Here is a 25,823-nt window from a genome sequence, read left to right on the forward strand (position 1 = left end):
CCTAGCCTGATGAGCCCCGTAAATTACGTTGTTGGAATCACGGCCAAGCGATTGGCTGTCGGAGACGAGGAAGTAGATGTGCGATAGGAGCGACTGATGTGGCAGTCAGAGTGATTGGCCACAATAGTGGAATTTGCTGTTCGCCTTCAAAATAAAGTCCCCCATTGAAACGGATCCAAACGGATACAAATAGTGGAATAATGCCATATTTGGAATAGATAATGCTAAACAAGTTTGGACTGTTGTTATATAACTTACAAATACATACAATAATTTATTAATTTGACAATGAACTGTCAATGAAAAAAAAACAGTTAAATGTATTAGACTGCACAATTGCAATGGGGGAATACATATATGCACCATACAACCTTATCAACTCTTTGCTTACTTCATTTGGAATTGTAATCTTTGGGTGTCACTGAGTAGTAGGCGGATGCCCAATTCATGAGTGCAAACTTCATAGGTAAGTCTGTACAGTGCATATATGTAGACCCAAATGCAATTATCTAATACATCCACAGCAGTGGAGGCTGCTGAGAGGAGGACAGCTCAAAATAATGGCTGGAACGGAGCAAATGGAATGGCATCAAACACGTGTTTGATGTATTTGATACTATTGCATTGATTCTGCTCCAGCCATTGCCATGAGCCCATCCTCCCCAATTAAAGTGTTTTTTTAATGGTTTTTGTCAAATTGATTAATTATTGGATTTATTTATACAACATTCCAACCCTGTTTAGCATTATCTAGTCCAAATATAACATTATTCCACTATTTGTATCCGTTCCGATCAGTTTCAATGAGGAACTATTATTTTGAATGAAAACCGCAAATTCCATTATTGTGGCTAATGCTTATTGTACCTAGCTTCACACAGGTAAGCGCCATGAGGCAGGTTAGGTTGATTCGTCCTACTCCACCACTTGATGTGCGAGGTGGTCGGGTAGCAACGCCAGGCTGTACCTCTGTCAATCCGGACATCAGGCTTGATGGTGATGGTGAGGATGGGGGCAGGGCCGTAGCATAGATATGGAAAGAGGCCTCGTCATTGTACCTGTGCCATCTGTACATTAAAAACTGTAATATCTAATGTTGCACCGAGTTGTGGCTGAACGATGGCATGAATAACATACAGCTGGCGGGGTTTACCCTGCATCGGCAAGATAGAACAGCCGCCTCTGGTAAGACAAGTGGTGGCGGTCTGTATATATTTGTAAACAACAGCTGGTGCATGGAATCTAATAGTAAGGAAGTCTTGAGGTTTTGCTCGTGATAAACTGTAGACCACACTATTTACCAGAGAGTTTTCATCTATATTCTTTGTAGCTTTCTATTTACCACTACAAACCGATGCTAGCACTAAGACCGCACTCAATGAGCTGTATGCCAAAAGCAAACAGGAAAATGCTCATCCAGATGTAGTGCTCCTAGTGGCCGGGGACTTTAATGCAGTGAAGTTGAAATCAGTATTACCTCATTTCTATAAGCATGTTAAATGTGCAACCAGAGGAAGAAAAACCCTAGACCACCTTTACTCCACACACAGAGACGCATACAAAACTCTCCCTCGCCCCCCATTTGGCAAATCTGACCATAATTCTATCCTCCTGATTCCTGCTTACAAGCAAAAACTAAAGCTGGAAGCACCAGTGACTAGATCAATAAAAAAGTGGTCAGATGAAGCAGATGCTAAGCTACAGGACTGATTTGCTATCACAGACTGGAATATGTTCCAGGATTCCTCCGATAGCATTGAGGAGTACACACATCAGTCACTGGCTTCATCAATAAGTGCATCGATGACGTCGTCCCAACAGTGACTGTACGTACACCTATGTGAGAATGCTATTCATTGACTACAGCTCAGCGTTCAACACCACTAAGCTATCTATGCATTGTCACTTTAGCTCTACCTACATTCACATATTACCTCAATTACCTCGACTAGCCTGTGCCCCACAACACATTTTTTACTTATCTATTTTTCACTTAACACTTATTTTTCTTAAAACTGCATTGTTGGTTGAGGGCTTGTAAGTAAGGATTTCACTGTAAGGTCTACACCTGTTGTATTCGGCACATGTAACAATGGCGGTGTTCTATTCTGGTCAGGGCCAGTTTGTGCTGTTCTGTGAAGGGAGTAGTACACAGCATTGTACGAGATCTTCTGTTTCTTAGCATTTATCACATGGAATAGCCTTCATTTCTCAGAACAAGAATAGACTGATGAGTTTCAGAAGAAAGTGTTTTGTTTCTGGCCATTTTGAGCCTGTAATCGAACTCACAATTGCTGATGTTTCAGATACTCAACTAGTCTCAAGAAGAACAGTTTTATTGCTTCTTTAATCAGGACAACCGTTTTCAGCTGTGCTAACATAATTGCAAAGAGGTTTTCTAAGGACCAATTAGCCTTTTAAAATTATCAACTTGGATTAGCTAAGAACACAGGAGTGATGGTTGCTGATAATGGGCCTCTGTACGCCTATGTAGATATTCCATTTTTAGAAATTGCCATTTCCAGCTACAATAGTTATTTACAACATTAACAATGTCAACACTATTTCTGATCAATTTGATGTTATTTTAATGGATGAAAAATATGCTGTGGGGTGGCATTTCTTTGGGGGGCCGCACAGCCCTCCATGTGCTCGCCAGAGGTAGCCTGACTGCCATTATGTACCGAGATGAGATCCTCAGTCCCCTTGTGAGACCATATGCTGGTGCGGTTGGCCCTGGGTTCCTCCTAATGCAAGACAATGCTAGACCTCATGTGGCTGGAGTGTGTCAGCAGTTCCTGCAAGAGGAAGGCATTGATGCTATGGACTGGCCCGCCCGTTCCCTAGACCTGAATCCAATCGACATCTGGGACATCATGTCTCACTCCATCCACCACAGACTGTCCAGGAGTTGGCAGATGCTTTAGTCCAGGTCTGGGAGGAGATCCCTCGGGAGACCATCCACCACCTCATCAGGAGCATGCCCAGGCGTTGTAGGGAGGTCATACAGGCACGTGGAGGCCACACACACTACTGAGCCTCATTTTGACCTGTTTTTTAGGACATCACATCAAATTTTGATCAGCCTGTAGTGTGTTTTTCCACTTTAATTTTGAGTCCAAATCCAGACCTCCATGGGTTGATAAATTTGATTTCCATTGATAATTTTTGTGTGGTTTTGTTGTCAGCACATTCAACTATGTAAATAAAAAAGTATTTAATAAGAATATTTCATTCATTCAGATCTAGGATGTGTTATTTTAGTGTTCCCTTTATTTTTTTGAGCAGTGTATATGTATACTAATCATATTATAGAATAATAGTAGAATAATAGTGAAGGCATCAAAACTAAGAAATCAAACATATGCAATCATGTAGTTACCAAAATAGAGTTTTGATTTTAGATTCAATGTAGCCACCCTTTGCCTTGATGACTGCTTTGCACACTCTTGGCATTCTCTCAACCAGCTAGCTCAGTTGGTAGAGCATGGCGCTTGTAACGCCAGGGTAGTGGGTTCGATCCCCGGGACCACCCATACGTAGAATGTATGCACACATGACTGTAAGTCGCTTTGGATAAAAGCGTCTGCTAAATGGCATATATTATTATTATATATTCATGAGCTAGTCACCTGAAATGCATTTCAATTAACAAGTGTGCCTTGTTAAAAGTTAATTATGTGAATTTCTTTCCTTCTTAATGCATTTGAGCCAATCAGTTGTGTTGTGACAAGGTAGGGGTGGTGTACAGAAGATAGCCCTATTTAGTAAAAGACCAAGTCCATATTATGGCAAGAACAGCTCAGATAAGCTAAGAGAAACGACAGTCCATCATTGCTTTAAGACATGAAGGTCAGTCAATATGGAAAATGTATAGTATAGAAATGCAGTAAATTAACCTTGGCTACAGCCCTGCCTATGATATTATACTAAACAAAAATATAAATGCAATATGCAACATTTTCAAAGATTTTATTGAGTCACATTTCATAGAAGGATATCAGCCAATTGAAATAAATAAATTAGGCCCTAATTTATGGATTTCACGAGACATGGGAATACAGATAGGCATCTGTTGGTCACATATACCTAAAAAAAATAAAGTTAGGGGCGTGGATCAGAAAACCAGTCAGTGTCTGGTTTGACCACCATTTACTTCATGCAGCACAACACATCTCCTTTGCATAGAGTTGATCAGGCTGTTGATTGTGACCTGTGGAATGTTGTCCCACTCTTCTTCAATGACTGTGCGAAGTTGATGGATATCATCAGGAAATGGAACCCGTTATTGTACATGATCATCCTGAGCATCCCAAACGTGCTCATTGGGTGATATGTCTGGTGAGTATGCAGGCCATGAAATAAGACCAAATTCTTATTTAAAATGACAGCCTACCCTCCCCTAACCCGAATCACGCTGGGCCAATTGTGCACCGACCTATGGTACTCCAGACCACGGCCGGTTGTGATCCAGCCCGGGATCGAAGCAGTGACCAAACCAGGGTCTGTAGTGATGCCTCTAGCACTGAGATGCAGTGCCTTCTACCTCTGCACCACTCGGGAACCACAAATGGGGCATGGGGCCGTGCATTATCATGCTGAAACATGAGGTGATTGTGGCAGATGAATGGCACGACAATGGGCCTCAGGATCTCGTCTCAGTATCTCTGTGCATTCAAATTGCCATTGATAAAATACCATAACCCCACCGCCACCATGGGGCACTCTGCTCACAATGTTGACATCAGCAAAACACTCACCCACACAACGCCATACACGTGGTCTGCTGTTGTGAGCACGGTTGGACGTACTACCAAATTCTCTAAGATGACGTTGGAGTATAAATTAACATTAAATTATCTGGCAACAGCTCTGGTGGACATTCCTGGAGTTAGCATGCCAATTGCATGCTCCATCATCACTTTAGACATCTGTGGCAGTGTTGTGTGACAAAACGCACATTTTAGAATAGCATTTTATTGTCCACAGCACAAGGTGCATCTGTGTAATGATCATGCTGTTGAATCAGATTCTTGATATGACACACCTGTCAGGTGGATGGATTATCTTTGGCAAAGAAGAAATTCTCACTAACAAGGATGTAAACAAATTTGTGCACAAAGTTTGAGAGGAATAAGCTTTTTGTGCCCATTGGACATTTATGGGATATTTTATTTCAGCTCATGAAACATGGGACCAACAGTTTACATTTTGTTTTTATATTTTTGTTCAGTGTAGTTAATTTACATAAAGATGTATCCCAGTAAGCAAAATTACATTGAGATTTGGATCTGGTATGCTCCGGCCAAAACCTGTTTGGGGGCGAAGCTCATATGAATAATACCCAGCATGCTTTGCAAGTGTTTGTTTTTACATTAAAATTTTGGTCACTTACCGGACGCTCTTATCCACACCGACTGACAGTAAGTGCATTGAACTAAGGTAGATAAACAACAACATCATATACTGATAAGATACTTATCTCTCCTCCCTAACAACGGGAGTCATTGTCCACAAAGCGGCATGGTGGGCTGTCTAGCTCCCACCTATCCTTTCTTTGGATTGGTGGATACATCTCATTATTTTAATAATATTTCAACATTTGATGAGGGTTGTTGACGTCAACCACCTGTATTCAAGGAAGAGATGCTATGCTACTAGCCTCGTACCATAAATATACATAGCCATCTCGAGACAAGTCAAATCAAATCAAATGTTTACTTACAAGACCATAACCAACAATGCAGTTTTAAGAAAATAACAAAAAAAGTAAGAGATAAGAATAACAAATTATTAATTAAAGAGCAGCAGTAAATAACAATAGCAGGGCTATATACAGGGGGTACCGGTATAGAGTCAATGTGCGGGGGCACCGGTGTCGAGGTAATTGAGGTAATATGTACATGTGGGTAGAGTTATTAAAGTGACTATACATAGATAATAACAGAGAGTAGCAGCAACTTAGAAGAGGTGTGGAGGGAGGGCACAATGCAAATAGTCTGGGTAGCCATTTGATTAGCTGTTCAGGAGAGTTATGGCTTGGAGGTAGAAGCTATTTAGGAGCCTCTTGGACCTAGACTTGGCACTCCGGTGCCGCTTGCCGTGCGGTAGCAGAGAGAACAGTCTATGACTTGGGTGGCTGGAGTCTTTGACCATTTTTAGGGCCATCCTCTGACACCACCTGGTATAGAGATCCTGGATGATCCTTGGTCCCAGTTTTTTCTCAAAGTTGCGGGGATGTCATGTGTCCTACTTATATCAGTACACCCACTTAAGCATCATGAATCTTCTATTCAATTAAATAAAACCCACGAAGCATTTTAGTTTTTGGTAGAACTAGACACTCATTGACCGCCATACAAAAAGTCCTTACTTGGTGGGTGAAAAAAATGAAAAACATCACCTGCTGGAGGGAACTATATTTTGGGCTTCTCTCCTTACCTGTTACTCTCTGGCTAAATCTGCCTGGTTATCTGATGGAAGCAGCTAACATATAGCGTTTGATCATGTGCAACTATGTCAATGATTATAATTGGCTGATGCACATTTTGAGGAGACAAAGGTTTAACGTAAACTTTTTCTAATGTTCGCAAATATGTCCCCGTTCAGTTTTAGTCTTTGCCTCCATTACACAGACCCTTCAGTGACAACAAGGAAAGTTACTGAAACAAAACCAACAAAGAAAACGACTGCAGATACATTTACACACCATGATTTTATTAGAGGTAGTATTGGAAGTCATGAAATAAATACAGGGGTGTTGATAAAGAATCTGCTTACAGTCATTCAGTGATATTTTAAAATATATATATTTTATATAACTTTCCAAGTTACAATATGTGCAATACATTGAAGTGCATTACCCCCAAAAAATGGAAATGGAAACTTTTCAGAAAGCCACTACTAAGTTTTGTTCTGATTGTATGGTTGTCCTTGAGTAAACGTTGTGTCCTGGTCGTTCTTAAGAAGGGCTCGGCTCAGCTGTTATAGAGTGACTTTGCTCCTAGACACTGATCTTGGGTTAGTTTTACATTTCCCCACTAAATCAAATCAAATCAAATTTTCGGAAGAACTTTTGGTCTGTGATAGCAAATAGACACTCTTCTGATCATAAGAGACGATAGCAGCAACATACAAAAGTTGATAAGACGGCTTCCTCCTCCGACTTTCAAAGAATTACTCCGATTAGTCACATACACATGGTTAGCAGATGTTAATGCGAGTGTAGCGAAATGCTTGTGCTTCTAGTTCCGACAATGCAGTAATAACCAACGAGTAATCTGACCTAACAATTCCACAACTACTAGCCTATACACACACAAATGTAAAGGGATAAAGAATATGTACATAATATGTACATAAAGATATATGAATATATGAATGAGTGATGGTACAGAGCAGAATAGGCAAGATGCAGTAGATGGTATCGAGTACTGTATATACATATGAGATGAGTATGTAAACAAAGTGGCATAGTTTAAAGTGGCTAGTGATACATGTATTACATAAAGATGCAGTAGATGATATAGAGTACAGTATATACGTATACATATGAGATAAACAATGTAGGGTATGTAAACATTATATTAAGTAGCATTGTTTAATTAAAGTGGCTAGTGATATATTTGACAGCAATTCCCATTATTAAAGTGGCTGGAGTTGAGTCAGTGTGTTGGCAGCAGCCACTCAATGTTAGTGGTGGCTGTTTAACAGTCTGATGGCCTTGAGATAGAAGCTGTTTTTCAGTCTCTCGGTCCCAGCTTTGATGCAGCTGTACTGACCTCGCCTTCTGGACGATAGCGGGGTGAACAGGCAGTGGCTCGGGTGGTTGTTGTCCTGACCAGCAGTTGCCGTACCAGGCGGTGATACAGCCCGACAGGATGCTCTCGATTGTGCATCTGTAGAAGTTTGTGAGTGCTTTTGGTGACAAGCCAAATTTCTTCAGCCTCCTGAGGTTGAAGAGGCGCTGCTGCGCCTTCTTCACGATGCTGTCTGTGTGGGTGGACCAATTCAGTTTGTCTGTGATGTGTACGCCGAGGAACTTAAAACTTACTACCCTCTCCACTACTGTTCCATCGATGTGGATAGGGGGGTGTTCCCTCTGCTGTTTCCTGAAGTCCACAATCATCTCCTTAGTTTTGTTGACGTTGAGTGTGAGGTTATTGTCCTGACACCACACTCCGAGGGCCCTCACCTCCTCCCTGTAGGTCGTCTCGTCGTTGTTGGTAATCAAGCCTACCACTGTTGTGTCGTCCGCAAACTTGATGATTGAGTTGGAGGCGTGCGTGGCCACGCAGTCGTGGGTGTACAGGGAGTACAGGAGAGGGCTCAGAACGCACCATTGTGGGGTCCCAGTGTTGAGGATCAGCGGGGTGGAGATGTTGTTACCTACCCTCGCCACCTGGGGGCGGCCCGTCAGGAAGTCCAGTACCCAGTTGCACAGGGCGGGGTCGAGACCCAGGGTCTCGAGCTTGATGACGAGTTTGGAGGGTACTATGGTGTTAAATGCTGAGCTGTAGTCGATGAACAGCATTCTCACATAGGTATTCCTCTTGTCCAGATGGGTTAGGGCAGTGTGCAGTGTGGTTGAGATTGCATCTTCTGTGGACCTATTTGGGCGGTAAGCAAATTGGAGTGGGTCTAGGGTGTCAGGTAGGGTGGAGGTGATATGGTCCTTGACTAGTCTCTCAAAGCACTTCATGATGACAGAAGTGAGTGCTACGGGGCGGTAGTCGTTTAGCTCAGTTACCTTAGCTTTCTTGGGTCAGGAACAATGGTGGCCCTCTTGAAGCATGTGGGAACAGCAGACTGGGATAGGGATTGATTGAATATGTCCGTAATGCTCTGAGGGCGCGGCTGGGGATGCCGTCTGGGCCTGCAGCCTTGCGAGGGTTAACACGTTTAAATGTTTTACTCACCTCGGCTGCAGTGAAGGAGAGTCCTCATGTTTTGGTTGCGGGCCGTGTCAGTGGCACTGTATTGTCCTCAAAGCGGGCAAAAAAGTTATTTAGTCTTCCCGGGAGAAAGGCATCCTGGTCCGTGACTGGGCTGGTTTTCTTTTTGTAATCCGTGATTGACTGTAGACCCTGCCACATACCTCTTGTGTCTGAGCCGTTGAATTGCGATTCTACTTTGTCTCTATACTGACGCTTAGCTTGTTTGATTGCCTTGTGGAGGGAATAGCTACACTGTTTGTATTCGGTCATGTTTCCGGTCACCTTGGCGCTTTCAGGTTCACGCGAATGCTGCCATCAATCCACGGTTTCTGGTTTGGGAATGTTTTAATCGTTGCTATGGGAACGACATCTTCAACGCACGTTCTAATGAACTCACTAATGATTAAGGTTATGTTCGGGGGAGGGGAAGCTGATCCTAGACCTGTACCTAGGGGTAACGTCGCTACAGAGCCAACTCAGCTAGTTAGCGCTTGGAAAGCTGGTCAGCCAACCAGTCCAGTCCTTCCAACAGGCCTGAACCCTGGGTCGCACAAGTAGCCTGGACAAACCACTGAGGAGAGAGGACACAAAGTTAGTCATTAACAGGTAGCCTGGACAAACCACTGAGATGACAAACAACCAGAGTGCATAATTAAGTAAATCTAGGCAGGGATTCAATCCGAGGCGAGTTGTAGTATTCGACATTTAAAGGGATACATCAGGATTTTGGGAATGAAGCCCTTTATTTATTTCCATTTTATCTACTTCCCCAGAAACAGATGAACTCATGGACACCATTTTTACATTTGAAGTCGGAAGTTCACATTCACCTCAGCCAAATACATTTACACACAGTTTTTCACAATATCTGACATTTAATCCTAGTTAGTATTCCCTGTCTAAGGTCAGTTAGGATCACCACTTTATTTTAAGAATGTGAAATGTCAGAATACATTTACATTACATTTAAGTCATTTAGCAGACGCTCTTATCCAGAGCGACTTACAAATTGGTGCATTCACCTTATGACATCCAGTGGAACAACCACTTTACAATAGTGCATCTAAATATTTTAAGGGGGGTGAGAAGGATTACTTTATCCTATCCTAGGTATTCCTTAAAGAGGTGGGGTTTCAGGTGTCTCCGGAAGGTGGTGATTGACTCCGCTGTCCTGGCGTCGTGAGGGAGTTTGTTCCACCATTGGGGAGCCAGAGCAGCGAACAGTTTTGACTGAGCTGAGCGGGAACTGTACTTCCTCAGTGGTAGGGAGGCGAGCAGGCCAGAGGTGGATGAACGCAGTGCCCTTATTTGGGTGTAGGGCCTGATCAGAGCCTGGAGGTACTGAGGTGCCGTTCCCCTCACAGCTCCGTAGGCAAGCACCATGGTCTTGTAGCGGATGCGAGCTTCAACTGGAAGCCAGTGGAGAGAGCGGAGGAGCGGGGTGACGTGAGAGAACTTGGGAAGGTTGAACACTAGACGGGCTGCGGCGTTCTGGATGAGTTGTAGGGGTTTAATGGCACAGGCAGGGAGCCCAGCCAACAGCGAGTTGCAGTAATCCAGACGGGAGATGACAAGTGCCTGGATTAGGACCTGCGCCGCTTCCTGTGTGAGGCAGGGTCGTACTCTGCGGATGTTGTAGAGCATGAACCTACAGGAACGGGCCACCGCCTTGATGTTAGTTGAGAACGACAGTTTGTTGTCCAGGATCACGCCAAGGTTCTTAGCGCTCTGGGAGGAGGACACAATGGAGTTGTCAACCGTGATGGCGAGATCATGGAACGGGCAGTCCTTCCCCGGGAGGAAGAGCAGCTCCGTCTTGCCGAAGTTCAGCTTGAGGTGGTGATCCGTCATCCACACTGATATGTCTGCCAGACATGCAGAGATGCGATTCGCCACCTGGTCATCAGAAGGGGAAAGGAGAAGATTAATTGTGTGTCGTCTGCATAGCAATGATAGGAGAGACCATGTGAGGTTATGACAGAGCCAAGTGACTTGGTGTATAGCGAGAATAGGAGAGGGCCTAGAACAGAGCCCTGGGGGACACCAGTGGTGAGAGCGCGTGGTGAGGAGACAGATTCTCGCCACGCCACCTGGTAGGAGCGACCTGTCAGGTAGGACGCAATCCAAGCATGGGCCGCGCCGGAGATGCCCAACTCGGAGAGGGTGGAGGGGAGGATCTGATGGTTCACAGTATCGAAGGCAGCCGATAGGTCTAGAAGGATGAGAGCAGAGGAGAGAGAGTTAGCTTTAGCGGTGCGGAGCGCCTCCGTGATACAGAGAAGAGCAGTCTCAGTTGAATGACTAGTCTTGAAACCTGACTGATTTGGATCAAGAAGGTCATTCTGAGAGAGATAGCGGGAGAGCTGACCAAGGACGGCACGTTCAAGAGTTTTGGAGAGAAAAGAAAGAAGGGATACTGGTCTGTAGTTGTTGACATCGGAGGGATCGAGTGTAGGTTTTTTCAGAAGGGGTGCAACTCTCGCTCTCTTGAAGACGGAAGGGACGTAGCCAGCGGTCAGGGATAAGTTGATGAGCGAGGTGAGGTAAGGGAGAAGGTCTCCGGAAATGGTCTGGAGAAGAGAGGAGGGGATAGGGTCGAGCGGGCAGGTTGTTGGGCGGCCGGCCGTCACAAGACGCGAGATTTCATCTGGAGAGAGAGGGGAGAAAGAGGTCAGAGCACAGGGTAGGGCAGTGTGAGCAGAACCAGCGGTGTTGTTTGACTTAGCAAACGAGGATCGGATGTCGTCGATCTTCTTTTCAAAATGGTTGACGAAGTCATCTGCAGAGAGGGAGGAGGGGGGGGGGGGGAGGATTCAGGAGGGAGGAGAATGTGGCAAAGAGCTTCCTAGGGTTAGAGGCAGATGCTTGGAATTTAGAGTGGTAGAAAGTGGCTTTAGCAGCAGAGACAGAGGAGGAAAATGTAGAGAGGAGGGAGTGAAAGGATGCCAGGTCCGCAGGGAGGCGAGTTTTCCTCCATTTCCGCTCGGCCTTCCGGAGCCCTGTTCTGTGAGCTCGCATTGAGTCGTCAAGCCACGGAGCGGGAGGGGAGGACCGAGCCGGCCTGGAAGATAGGGGACATAGAGAGTCAAAGGATGCAGAAAGGGAGGAGAGGAGGGTTGAGGAGGCAGAATCAGGAGATAGGTTGGAGAAGGTTTGAGCAGAGGGAAGAGATGATAGGATGGAAGAGGAGAGAGTAGCGGGGGAGAGAGAGCGAAGGTTGGGACGGCGCGATACCATCCGAGTAGGGGCAGTGTGGGAAGTGTTGGATGAGAGCGAGAGGGAAAAGGATACAAGGTAGTGGTCGGAGACTTGGAGTGGAGTTGCAATGAGGTTAGTGGAAGAACAGCATCTAGTAAAGATGACGTCGAGCGTATTGCCTGCCTTGTGAGTAGGGGAATAATATTAGAGAGAATTATTTATTTCAGCTTTTATTTCTTTCATCACATTCCCAGTGGGTCAGAAATGTACATACACTCAAATAATATTTGGTAGCATTGCGTTTAAATTGTTTAACTTGGGTAAAACGTTTTGGGTAGCCATGCACAAGCTTCCCACTATAAGTTGGGTGAATTTTGGCCCATTCTTCCTGACAGAGCTGTAACTGAGTCAGATGGGCTATACTTATCCTTGTCTCGGGATGTTGCAGGGTGGTGTGTGTGCATTTTCCTTTATTTAGAATGTCACCAACAAAACAAGCAACACCAAAAACGAACGTGCAGCTTCCTAGGGCTATACAGGCCACTAACAAAGACAACTACCCACAACTAGTGGTGTGGGCGTGTGCTTTGAAAAGTGGGTGGGGTTATATCCTGCCTGTTTGGCCCTGTCCGGGGGTATCGTCGGACGGGGCCACAGTGTCTCCAGACCCATCCTGTCTCAGCCTCCAGTATTTATTCTGCAGTAGTTTATGTGTCGGGACTAGGGTCAGTCTGTTATATCTGGAGTATTTCTCCTGTCTTATCCGGTGTCCTGTGTGAATTTATGTATGCTCTCTAATTCTCTCTCTTTTTTTCTCTCTTTCTTCCTTTCTCTCTCTCGGAGGGACTGAGCCCTAGGACCATGCCTCAGACCTACCTGGCCTGATGACTCCTTGCTGTCCCCAGTCTACCTGGTCATGCTGCTGCTCCAGTTTCAACTGTTCTGCCCTCAGCTATGGAACCCTGACTTGTTCACCGGACGTGCTACTTGTCCCAGACCTGATGTTTTCAACTCTCTTGAGATAGCAGGAGCGGTAGAGATACTCTGAATGATTGGCTATGGAAAGCCAACTGACATTTAGTCCTAAGGTGCTGACCTGTGGCACCCTCAACAACCACTGTGATTATTATTATTTGACCCTGCTGGTCATCTATGAACATTTGAACATCTTGGCTATGTTCTGTTATAATCTCCACCCGGAACAGCCAAAAGAGGACTGGCCACCCCTCATAGCCTGGTTCCTTTCTAGGTTTCTTCCTTGGTTCTGGCCTTTCTAGGGAGTTTTTCCTAGCCACCGTGCTTCTACAACTGCATTGCTTGCTGTTTGGGGTTTAAGGTTGGGTTTCTGTAGAGCACTTTGTGACATCTGTTGACGTAAGAAGGGCTTGATAAATACATTTGACTGATTGATTGATTGAGATGTTGCTTCAATATATCCACATAATTTTCCTTCTTCATAATGCCATGTATTTTGTGAGGTGCTGTCACGTTCTGACCTAAGTTCCTTTGTTTTGGTCTTTGTTTTAGTATGGTCAGGCCGTGAGTTGGAGTGGGCAGTCTATGTTTGTTTTTCTATGTTGGTTTTTGAGTTCGGCCTAGTATGGTTCTCAATCAGAGGCAGCTGTCAATTGTTGTCCCTGATTGTGAATCATACTTAGGTAGCCTGGGTTTCACTTTTGATTTGTGGGTGTTTGTTTCCGTGTGTGTTGGGATGGTGTTCTTCGGCTTGCAAGCCTCTCCCTTTTTCCTCCAAACATAACGATTGGTCATTATGGCCAAACAGTTCTATTTTTGTTTAATCAGAGCCGAGGATATTTCTCCAAAAAGCACGATCTTTGTCCACATGTGCAGTTGCAAACCGTAGTCTGGCTTTTTTATGGCGGTTTTGGAGCAGTGGCTTCCTTGCTGAGCGGCCTTTCAGGTTATATCGATTAAGGACTCATTTTTACTGTGGAGATAGATACATTTGTACCTGCTTCCTCCAGCATCTTCACAAGGTCCTTTGAATGTTGTTCTGGGATCGATTTGCACTTTTTCGCACCAAAGTACGTTCATCTCTAGGAGACAGAACGCGTCTCGTTCCTGAGCATTATGATGGCTGCGTGGTCCCATGGTGTTTATACTTGCGTACTATTGTTTGTACAGATGAACATGGTACCTTCAGGCGTTTGGAAATTGCTCCCAAGGATAAACCAGACTTGTTGAGGTCTACTATTTTTTCTGAGGTCTTGGCTGATTTCTTTTGGTTTTCCCATGATGTCAAGCAAAATAGGCACTGAGTTTGAAGGTAGGCCTTGAAATACATCCACAGGTACACCTCCAACTGACTCAAATGATGTCAATTAGCATATCAGAAGCTTCTAAAGCCATGACATCATTTTCTGGAATTTTCCAAACTGTTTAAAGGCACAGTCAACTTAGTGTATGTAACTTCTGACGCACAGGAATAGTGATACAGTGAATTATAAGTGAAATAATCTGTCTGTAAACAATTGTTGGAAAAATTACTTGTGTCATGCTAAAAGTAGATGTCCTATCCGACTTGCCAAAACTATAGTTTGTCAACAAGAAATGTGTGGAGTGGTTGAAAAACAAGTTTTAATGACTCTTAACCTAAGTGTATGTAAACTTCCGACTTCAACTGTGTCTATGCATGCAGTTGGAAAAATGTTGTTCATTAGCATTAGCGCAATTACTAACTATTGTTAGCGCAATGACTGAAAGTCTATGGTAGCTGCTGGCATGGTAACAGCTAGCATGCTAGTGTATACCATAGACTTCCAGCCATTGCGCTAACGCGAGTTAGAATTGGCTTGCGAAACCTTAGAGATTCTAGATGGTCATACTTACAGGAGTATTCAGTTGAAGTTTCCTCAGTCCCAGTTTATTTGTGATGTCACTGACAGACATGGCGTTGGGAAGGTCCTGTTTGTTGGCGAACACCAGCAGAACTACATCTCTCAGCTGGTCCTCTTCAAGCTGTGGGTCAACAGCAAAGAACACAGGGAATCAGAACAGCCACAGTACTGACTGAGTTATTACACTTTTCTCTGTAATGTTGCATAGTGTGTGGAGGATCAATAACACAGAACACAGGGAATCAGAACAGTCACATTAAACAGGTAAACACTCTCTCCTATCTCTATTAGAACAGTCATATTACTGTATTATTACATTCCTCGTAGGGAATCAGAAAGATCCCATTATACTGTTACTATTATCCTCTTCGGTGGCCAAGAGCAAACTTAAGAGTTGCTATAGGAAAGTGTGGAAATATTAATGGAAGGACAGATGACTCACCATGTTCTGTAGTTCCTCTGTAGCATCATTTATCCTCTCAGGATCGTTGCTGTCTACCACAAATATAAGACCCTGGATGAAGATATTGGAACACAGACACATGCTTTTAAGGAATGAGGAAAAATGGAATTGGAATTCATTTTCTGAGTTGACGGGATTTGCAATTATCCCATAGTTAAGGCTATTGGGGTTAGGATACCTGAGTGTTTAGTTGAGGCTGTTAGTTTAGGTTTATTAGGGTTAGACTTAGTTGAGGCTGTTGAGGTTAGGTGTGGCTGTTAGGGTTAGGGTTAGTTGAAGCTGTTAGGGTTATTTGGGGATGTTCAGGTTAGTTGAGAGTATTAGGGTTAGTACTACCTCCGTGTTCTGGTAGTAATGCTTCCACAGAGGTCTGATGACGTGCTGACCACCTACATCCCACACCGTGAAGCTGATGTTCTTGTACTCAACCGTCTCCACATTGAACCCTATGGTGATCAGCACAAAGGACATTCAGCTATGCTCTGTCTAGCAGCGCTGGGTCAAATACATATATATATATATATATATAATAATAATATATATAATATATATATAAGAAGCAAACGTTGTCAATCAGTGCATATAGCCTATATATCAATCAATGCTTACCAATAGTGGGGATAGTGGTGACAACTTCTCCAAGTTTTAGTTTGTACAGGACAGTGGTCTTCCCTGCAGCATCTAACCCAACTGTAGGAACAATATGGATCATTTTAAAACCTAAGTAATATGAATCATATTCATATAATAATAAGCCTATGTCAAGTCAATCAAAAAAAGTAAATGTTATAACTCATTGTAACAAATACATTGTAACATTGTACAGACATTGCAACATTGTAATAATAACACAATGCCATTAACAATATTGGAAATAAGTCTTACCCATTAGAATTCTCATCTGTTTTTTCTCGAAGAAACGAGAGAAGAGTTGCGAAACCATAACACCCATTATTGCTAAAAAATATGTTTTGCTTTTTCAAATAATTCGAAAGGAATGAAATCTGCAGCAGCCTATCTCGCTCCTCAAACAATTCTGCAGGGGTAAACAGCAGCACACACTGATTTATACGACTGGTTTGCATTGCGCTGCTTATATAGTCTACTCAGCCACATGTGTAACGGGACACCAACACAGAGCACTGTCATTTCAGCCTGGTCACACAGGTACAACAGTCAATTGACTGCGACGATTCCTCTCTACACGTTTCATCCACGTCACTTTCACTTTGTTGGCCTCGGAATACAGGATGTTGTAATGTTTCTCATGTGTAGATATATAATCTGATTGGTCTACAATGCTGCTATTCATTCTCTGTTAACTAAATGTTGTCTGAATATAAAGCCGATGTCACACAAAGCAACCTGTACAGAAAATGTTGTTGCTGGCAACAGAGTTGCATCTGGGTTGCTTCGTGAGTCCATTTCAATCGCGTTTGAATTGCTTCGTGTATCAGCAAAATTGCTTTAGATCATGGCACTTGCTACTTACATCTGCAACAGAAATTGCTTCCAGGTTGCTTCGTGTGAGTGACATCGGCTCTAGAGAGAAAGAGGTCTACTCCTGTGTGTGTGTGTGTGTGTGTGTGTGTGTGTGTGTGTGTGTGTGTGTGTGTGTGTGTGTGTGTGTGTGTGTGTGTGTGTGTGTGTGTGTGTGTGTGTGTGTGTGTGTGTGTGTGTGTGTGTGTGTGTGTGTGTGTGTGTGTGTGTGTGTGTGTGTGTGTGTGTGTGTGTGAATTTCACAATGCTCTCTATTCAAGCAAATCAACAAAGAAAGAAACTGTGATGAAATAAAGACAAACCATCTAGATCCTAGTGTCCTGTTTATTTACATAAAAATACTTTCTCGAAATCTAAAGGCACAGCCCAGATTGGTGCCAATGTCTCCTATATAAAATATGTCCTAGTAGAACATGTTATTACTTCAAACTCGTAAAAGTGACAAGCTAACACGTTATTATTTTCGTCTTAAAATATTTTATATCGAACTAGTGCCTTTGATTTGACGGCCTCCACAATCGCAGTTCGGCGCGAAACAACTGTTTAACCCGATGACGTGTATCTACGCATGAGTTTAGTTAGCCAAAGTCGGTCTGACATCGCCTTCAAGGGTGATAGGCTAAAACTGCTTCTCCAATAGAAATCCCCAGTATCTTCATACTGTCTGTCAACACGGTTTAGCTACATACAGTATGAGGACACAGGTCTGGATCTTATTTTTTGGAATAACAAAAACAAGTCATCAATTGGGCTGCCCAGGGGCGCTGATCTCCAGAGTCCCTCGTTTATTTTGTTGATCACTCTCACCCAATCGCTTATCACAATGGCATAAATCATGGCCAAATGTGTAGATTTGTTGGAAATTAGCTTTAAAACGGTCAACATTTCTCCCCACCCGATGGCAAAATGCATAGAATTGCACGAAATAAACTGTAAACCTGCAAACCTGCAAAAAAAATAATTATAATCTAATAAACTATGTGTTTGTAGATGACTGAAGTGAATTTGTAGAGTTTACATCAACCTCACTCTCACTGCGTGCAATGTAAATATTGAAGAAAACTGCTGTTACATTACATTACATTTAAGTCATTTAGCAGACGCTCTTATCCAGAGCGACTTACAAATTGGTGCATTCACCTTATGACATCCAGTGGAACAGTCACTTTACAATAGTGCATCTAAATCTTAAAGGGGGGGGAATACTTATCCTATCCTAGGTATTCCTTAAAGAGGTGGGGTTTCAGGTGTCTCCGGAAGGTGGTGATTGACTCCGCTGTCCTGGCGTCGTGAGGGAGTTTGTTCCACCATTGGGGGGCCAGAGCAGCGAACAGTTTTGACTGGGCTGAGCGGGAGCTGTACTTCCTCAGTGGTAGGGAGGCGAGCAGGCCAGAGGTGGATGAACGCAGTGCCCTTGTTTGGGTGTAGGGCCTGATCAGAGCCTGGAGGTACTGAGGTGCCGTTCCCCTCACAGCTCCGTAGGCAAGCACCATGGTCTTGTAGCGGATGCGAGCTTCAACTGGAAGCCAGTGGAGAGAACGGAGGAGCGGGGTGACGTGAGAGAACTTGGGAAGGTTGAACACCAGACGGGCTGCGGCGTTCTGGATGAGTTGAAGGGGTTTAATGGCACAGGCAGGGAGCCCAGCCAACAGCGAGTTGCAGTAATCCAGACGGGAGATGACAAGTGCCTGGATTAGGACCTGCCCCGCTTCCTGTGTGAGGCAGGGTCGTACTCTGCGGATGTTGTAGAGCATGAACCTACAGGAACGGGCCACCGCCTTGATGTTGGTTGAGAACGACAGGGTGTTGTCCAGGATCACACCAAGGTTCTTGGCGCTCTGGGAGGAGGACAGGCAGAAAGTGGGTGAAACCATTCACTCCAGAAAAGGTGTGATGTTAATAACGTTTCCTTTTTTTAGTCTGCCTGCTCTTCAGTCTGAGAGAGATATGTTGAAAGCCGGTTCGTGCCTCATTCCTATGTACATATAAACTGTTTAAAACAGTGTAACACAATAGTGTCTTTTGAAAACCGTTTAATATATCACAAAGTCAATAGCCAATGTGGCTATGTATATATTTATGTTGTCGCTAATGTATTTAAAGCCTATTTCGGCAAGTTAACCAAGTGTTTGCTGGCTTAGCTAGCCATGTTAATGATGTGCTAACATGCACTGTCAGTGAATTGTAATGTCACGCTAGCTATTGCAGGCATTTGATTTATTGGTAATTCAAGACATCTTTTTTATTTCTATTACATTTTTTTACCCCATTTTCTCCCCTAATTCGTGGTATCCAAATTTGGATTCCATCACAAATTTGAACACCAGTGTCCCATCACGACAACTCCCGTACAGAGAGAGCCGTGCGACCGCCTTAACACAACCCAGTCGAGCCGCACAGCACTGCTTCTTGACACAATGCCCACTTTAACCGGAAGCCAGCTGCACCAATGTGTTGGAGGAAACATCGTTCAACAGTGTCAGTGTGCATTGCACCCGGCCCGCCACAGGAGTCGCTTGAGCTCGATGGGACAAGAACATCCCTGCCTTCCTAACCCGGACGACGCTGGGCCAATTGTGCGCCGCCCCATGTGTCTCCCGGTCGCGGCCGGCTGCGACAGAGCCTGGATCTCTAGTGACACAGCTAGTACTGCGATGCAGTGTCTTAGACTACTGCGCCACCCGGGAGGCCCATTCAAGACTTCTTTAATTGAATATTAAGTGAATGTTATTTTCTTACTATCTTAAAAGGTTTATATAAAACAGGTTGTACTTGTGCTATGTATTTATGGATTGATGTCACTTCACATTGAACGCATGTATCATTACTGTTGCTCCTATATAAAATATGTCCTACCTAACCAGTGAACTTGTGGATGTGACCATCAGGTCAATCAATGCCTGTCTTCACTGTTTGATACCTTTCACTGCAGGTATGTCTTACTGTATTTTTGTTATTTTCTGAACATAGCACATATTTACTATTTGATCACTTTGTGCATTCAGTCTGAGAGAGATGTTCTGTGAGAAGCCAGTGAACTTGTGGCTGTGACCATCCTGTCAATGCCTGTCATCACTGTTTGATGTATTTCACTGCAGATGAAAACCAAGTTAACCTGAAGTGTGGGTGTCCATGTACCTTTCTTCTGGGTGGCTATATGAAGTTGGTTACACTTGTTTTTGCTCTTCTCCAAATTGTATGTGAAAATAAAACATTGTAGAAACACACACAGTAGGAAATGTGGACTAGTTTCTGCCAAGGAATCGAAAAAGAAAAATACAGTGTCAAAAGCGACAAGAATACCATGTAATCTTTCAAGTTTCGAAGTAGTTTTATGAATAATTTCTAATTGATACAGAAAAACAAAACATACACAAACTCATCTTTTTATAAACATTTGTGTCACTTCTAGTCTACTCTGAGCAGATAAGAGAGTTGACCTTTGCCTAGGGAGTTGACCTTTGCCTAGGTCTATAAAACTGACAGATTTTAAAACATGGATAAAACAAACTTCCAATAAATATTCAAATGTAATTCCTTATAATACAATGACAAAGAAAACCTTTTTTTTTTTAAAGATTTAGCAAATGTTTTAAAAAAGGTACTCAGACCCTTTACTCAGTACTTTGTTGAAGCACCTTTGGCAGTGATTACAGCATCAAGTCTTCTTGAGTATGACGCTACAAGCTTGGCACACCTGTATTTGGAGAGTGTCTCCAATTCTTCTCTGCAGATCCTCTCAAGCTCTGTCAGGTTGGATAGGGAGCGTCGCTGCACAGCTATTTTCAGGTCTCTCCAAAGATGTTCGATCGGGTTCAAGTGTGGAATCTGGCTGAGCCACTCAAGGACATTCAGAGACTTGTCCCGAAGCCACTCCTGCATTGCCTTGGCTGTGTGCTTAGGGTCGTTGTCCTTTTGGAAGGTGAACCTTCACCCCAGTCTGAGGTCCTGAGTGCTATGGATTAGGTTTTCTTATGGATCTCTCTACTTTGCTCTGTTCATCTTTCCCTCAATCCTGACATGTCTTCCAGTACATGCAGCTGAAAAACATCCCCACAGCATGATGCTGCTACCACCATGCTTCACAGTAGAGATGGTGCCAGGTTTCCTCCAGAGTTGATGCTTGGCATTCAACAAAATAGTTCAAGCTTGGTTTCATCAGACCAGAGAATCTTGTTTTTCATGGTCTGAGAGTCCTTTAGGTGCCTTTTGGCAAACTACAAGCAGGTTGTCATGTGCCTTTTACTGAGGGGTGGCTTCTGTCTGGCCATTCTACCATAAAGTTCTGGTTGGTGGAGTGCTGCAGAAATGGTTGTACTACTGGAAGGTTCTCCCATCTCCACAGAGGATCTGTGGAGCTCTGTCAGAGTGACCATCAGGTTTTTGGTCACCTCCCTGACCAAGGCCCTTCTCCCCTGATTGATCAGTTTGGCTCTAGGAACAGTTTTGGTGGTTCTAAAATTCTTCCATTTCAGAATGATGGAGGGCACTGTGTTCTTGGGGACCTTCAATGCTGCAGACATTTTTTCTTACCCTTCCCCAGATCTGTGCCTCCACACAATCCTGTCTCGGAACTTTGCGGACAATTCCTTTGACCTCATGGCTTGGTTTTTGCTCTGACATGCACTGTCAACTGTGGGACCTTATATAGACAGGTGTGTGCCTTTCTAAATCATTTCCAAACAATTGAATTCACCACAGGTGGACTCCAATCAAGTTGTAGAAACATCTCAAGGATAATCAATGGAAACAGGATGCACCTGAGCTCAAATTAAAGTCTCATAGCAGAGGGTCTGAATGCTTATGTCAAAAAGGTATTAATTTGTATTTTTTATCAAATGTATAAAATGTTAAACCTATTTTTGCTTTGTCATTATAAGGTATTGGGTGTAGACTGATGAGGATAAAATTACATTTAAGAATAAGGCTCTAACATAACAAAATGTGGACAAAGTCAAGGGGTCTGAATACTTCCCGAATGCACTGTACGTAGGCCTTCTAATAATTACCAAAACAACACTGTGGTGAGGCCATGTCGTTTTCAGTTCAGGAAAACAGTACTAAATACCTTTATTGGCCCCAAAAAGACAATTGGGACTGAGAGATTATTCTCCCACACTGTAAAGGTTAATCCTCGGATAGTCATAATTTTACATCTCCCTCAGTGAAATTGAAGCCCACAGTGTAGAGACGTCAATTCAACGTCTTTTCCATGTTGGTTCAGCATAATTTAATTGAAATGATGTGGAAACAATGTTGATTCAACCAGTGTGTGCCCAGTGGGAGATATCTATCTCAGCAGAATGCTGTTTCTTGGAAAATAAGCCAGCAAGCACTGGGATTGTGTAGTGCTATTGAAATTGAAGTATCTGAACTTCCAAGAGCTCACAACCCTTATACTCTACAATCAATACTTTCATGTTAAGGCTATATACTGTAGTTTAAATGTTTTTATATAACATACTGTTTATTTAATCAAGGGATGCTGCTGTCATACATTCTCCATGCAATTGTGAGGTCCTACCTTTAGATGTCGATATTGTATTGTTAAAATATTCACAAATATGTCCCTGATGAGTTTTAGTCTTGGTCTCCATTACACAGACCCTGCAGTGATGATGAGGGAAATTACTGAAACAATTGTCTTGTATTTGTTGTTTCTGAATTGTTACTCTTCCATCTGCACAGTGACCACACCCACAAAGAAAACGACTGCAGATACATTTCAACACATTATTTTATTAGAGGTAGTGAGGAATTGGAAATCAGGAAATAAATACAGGGGGTTTGATAAAGAATCTGCTTCAATCAGTGATACAATTATTTTAATATAAAACATTTATAACTTTATATGTTACAATATGTGCAATACATTAGAAAAAGGCACTTCTAAGTTTTGTTCTAATTGTATGGTTGTCCTTGAGTAAACGTTGTGTCGTGGTCTTTCTTAAGAAGGGCTGAGCGCAGCTGTTACAGGGTACCTTTGCACCGAGACACTGATCTTGGGTCAGTTTTACATTTCCCCCACTAATGATTAAGGTCCAGGGAGGGGAAGCTGATCCTAGACCTGTACCTAGGGGTAACTTCACTCCGGAGCCAACTCAGCTATGTTAGCGCTTGGAAAGCTGGTCAGCCAACCAGTCTAGTCCTTCCAACAGACCTGAACCCTGGGTTGCACAGGTAGCCTGGACAAACCACTGAGGAGAGAGGACAAACAGTCAGCCATTAAAACAGTCAGTCATTAACAGGTAGCCTGGACAAACCACTGAGATGACAAACAATCAGAGTGCATTATTTAGCAAGTCTTGGCAGTGATTCAATCCGAGGCGCGTTGTAGCATTTGACATTTAAAGGGATTCATCAGGATTTTGGGAATGACGCCCTTTATCTACTTCCCCAGAGTCAGATGAACTCATGGACACCATTTTTATGTCTCTGCATGCAGTTTTAAGAAAGTTGCTCATTAGCATTAGCATCAGCGCGATTGCTAACTAGTCTTAGCGCAATGACTGAAAGTCTATGTTAATTGCTAGCATGGTAACAGCTAGCATGCTAGTGTATACCATAGACTTCCAGCCATTGCGCTAACGCGAGTTAGAATTGGCTCGCGAAACCTTAGAGATTCTAGATGGTCATACTTACAGGAGTATTCAGTTGAAGTTTCCTCAGTCCCAGTTTATTTGTGATGTCACTGACAGACATGGCGTTGGGAAGGTCCTGTTTGTTGGCGAACACCAGCAGAACTACATCTCTCAGCTGGTCCTCTTCAAGCTGTGGGTCAACAGCAAAGAACACAGGGAATCAGAACAGCCACAGTACTGACTGAGTTATTACACTTTTCTCTGTAATGTTGCATAGTGTGTGGAGGATCAGTAACACAGAACACAGGGAATCAGAACAGTCACATTAAACAGGTAAACACTCTCTCCTATCTCTATTAGAACAGTCATATTACTGTATTATTACATTCCTCGTAGGGAATCAGAAAGATCCCATTATACTGTTACTATTATCCTCTCCGGTGGCCAAGAGCAAACTTAAGAGTTGCTATAGGAAAGTGTGGAAATATTAATGGAAGGACAGATGACTCACCATGTTCTGTAGTTCCTCTGTAGCATCATTTATCCTCTCAGGATCGTTGCTGTCTACCACAAATATAAGACCCTGGATGAAGATATTGGAACACAGACACATGCTTTTAAGGAATGAGGAAAATTGGAATTGGAATTAATTTTCTGAATTGACGGGATTTGAAATTATCCCATAGTTAAGGCAATTAGGGTTAGGATACCTGAGTGTTTAAGTGAGGCTGTTAGGGTTAGTTGAGGCTGTTAGTTTAGGTTAATTAGGGTTAGGCTTAGTTGAGGCTGTTGAGATTAGGTGAGGCTGTTAGGGTTAGTTGAGGCTGTTAGTTTAGGTTAATTAGGGTTAGGCTTAGTTGAGACTGTTGAGGTTAACTGAGACTGTTAGGGTTAGGGTTAGTTGAAACTGTTAGAGTTATTTGGGGATGTTAAGGTTAGTTGAGAGTATTAGGATTAGTACTACCTGCGTGTTCTGGTAGTAATGCTTCCACAGAGGTCTGATGACGTGCTGACCACCTACATCCCACACCGTGAAGCTGATGTTCTTGTACTCAACCGTCTCCACATTGAACCCTATGGTGATCAGCACAAAGGACATTCAGCTATGCTCTGTCTAGCAGCGCTGGGTCAAATACATATAAGAAGCAAACGTTGTCAATCAGTGCATATAGCCTATATATCAATCAATGCTTACCAATAGTGGGGATAGTGGTGACAACTTCTCCAAGTTTTAGTTTGTACAGGACAGTGGTCTTCCCTGCAGCATCTAACCCAACTGTAGGAACAATATGGATCATTTTAAAACCTAAGTAATATGAATCATATTCATATAATAATAAGCCTATGTCAAGTCAATCAAAAAAAGTAAATGTTATAACTCATTGTAACAAATACATTGTAACATTGTACAGACATTGCAACATTGTAATAATAACACAATGACATTAACAATATTGGAAATAAGTCTTACCCATTAGAATTCTCATCTGTTTTTTCTCGAAGAAACGAGAGAAGAGTTGCGAAACCATAACACCCATTATTGCTAAAAAATATGTTTTGCTTTTTCAAATAATTCGAAAGGAATGAAATCTGCAGCAGCCTATCTCGCTCCTCAAACAATTCTGCAGGGGTAAACAGCAGCACACACTGATTTATACGACTGGTTTGCATTGCGCTGCTTATATAGTCTACTCAGCCACATGTGTAACGGGACACCAACACAGAGCACTGTCATTTCAGCCTGGTCACACAGGTACAACAGTCAATTGACTGCGACGATTCCTCTCTACACGTTTCATCCACGTCACTTTCACTTTGTTGGCCTCGGAATACAGGAAGTTGTAATGTTTCTCATGTGTAGATATATAATCTGATTGGTCTAAAAGGCTGCTATTCATTCTCTGTTAACTAAATGTTGTCTGAAGATAAAGCTGGTGTCACATGAAGCAACCTGTTCAGCAAATGTTGTTGCTGGCAACAGAGTTGCATCTGGGTTGCTTCGTGATTCAATTTCAATCGCGTTTACGTTGTTTCGTGTATCAGCAAAGTTGCTTGAGATCATGACACTTGCTACCTACATCTGCAACAGAAATTGCTTCCATGTTTCTTCGTGTGAGTGACATCGGCTCTAGAGAGAAAGAGGTCTACTCCTGTGTGTGTGTGTTAGTGTGTGAATCTCACAATGCTCTCTATTCAAGCAAATAAACAGAGAAAGAAACTGCGATGAAATAAAGACACACCATTTAGTATCTAGATCATATTGTCCTGTTTATTCACAAATACTTTC

At 43.1% G+C, this 25,823-nt stretch overlaps 2 protein-coding genes across 2 annotated transcripts; both read right to left on the reverse strand.

The window, feature by feature from the left end:
• Nucleotides 1-9,205: 9,205 nt before the first annotated feature.
• Nucleotides 9,206-16,673, reverse strand: LOC124037290 (ADP-ribosylation factor 4-like). Its single transcript, XM_046351991.1, has 6 exons — nt 16,341-16,673; nt 16,065-16,145; nt 15,792-15,901; nt 15,435-15,506; nt 14,985-15,113; nt 9,206-9,507 (listed from the first exon to the last, which is right to left on the reverse strand). Exons 1-6 carry the CDS (start codon nt 16,405-16,407, stop codon nt 9,421-9,423), a joined length of 546 nt encoding a protein of 181 aa, XP_046207947.1. The 5' UTR covers nt 16,408-16,673; the 3' UTR covers nt 9,206-9,420.
• Nucleotides 16,674-22,674: 6,001 nt separating this feature from the next.
• LOC124038506 (ADP-ribosylation factor 4-like) lies at nt 22,675-25,329 on the reverse strand. The gene is made up of 6 exons (XM_046354482.1): nt 25,008-25,329; nt 24,732-24,812; nt 24,501-24,610; nt 24,048-24,119; nt 23,598-23,726; nt 22,675-23,152 (listed from the first exon to the last, which is right to left on the reverse strand). The coding sequence occupies exons 1-6, from the start codon at nt 25,072-25,074 to the stop codon at nt 23,066-23,068; spliced, it is 546 nt and encodes a 181-aa protein (XP_046210438.1). The 5' UTR covers nt 25,075-25,329; the 3' UTR covers nt 22,675-23,065.
• Nucleotides 25,330-25,823: the final 494 nt, after the last annotated feature.

Source organism: Oncorhynchus gorbuscha, linkage group LG06, assembly GCF_021184085.1.
Source record: "Oncorhynchus gorbuscha isolate QuinsamMale2020 ecotype Even-year linkage group LG06, OgorEven_v1.0, whole genome shotgun sequence".
Classification (NCBI taxonomy): domain Eukaryota; kingdom Metazoa; phylum Chordata; class Actinopteri; order Salmoniformes; family Salmonidae; genus Oncorhynchus; species Oncorhynchus gorbuscha.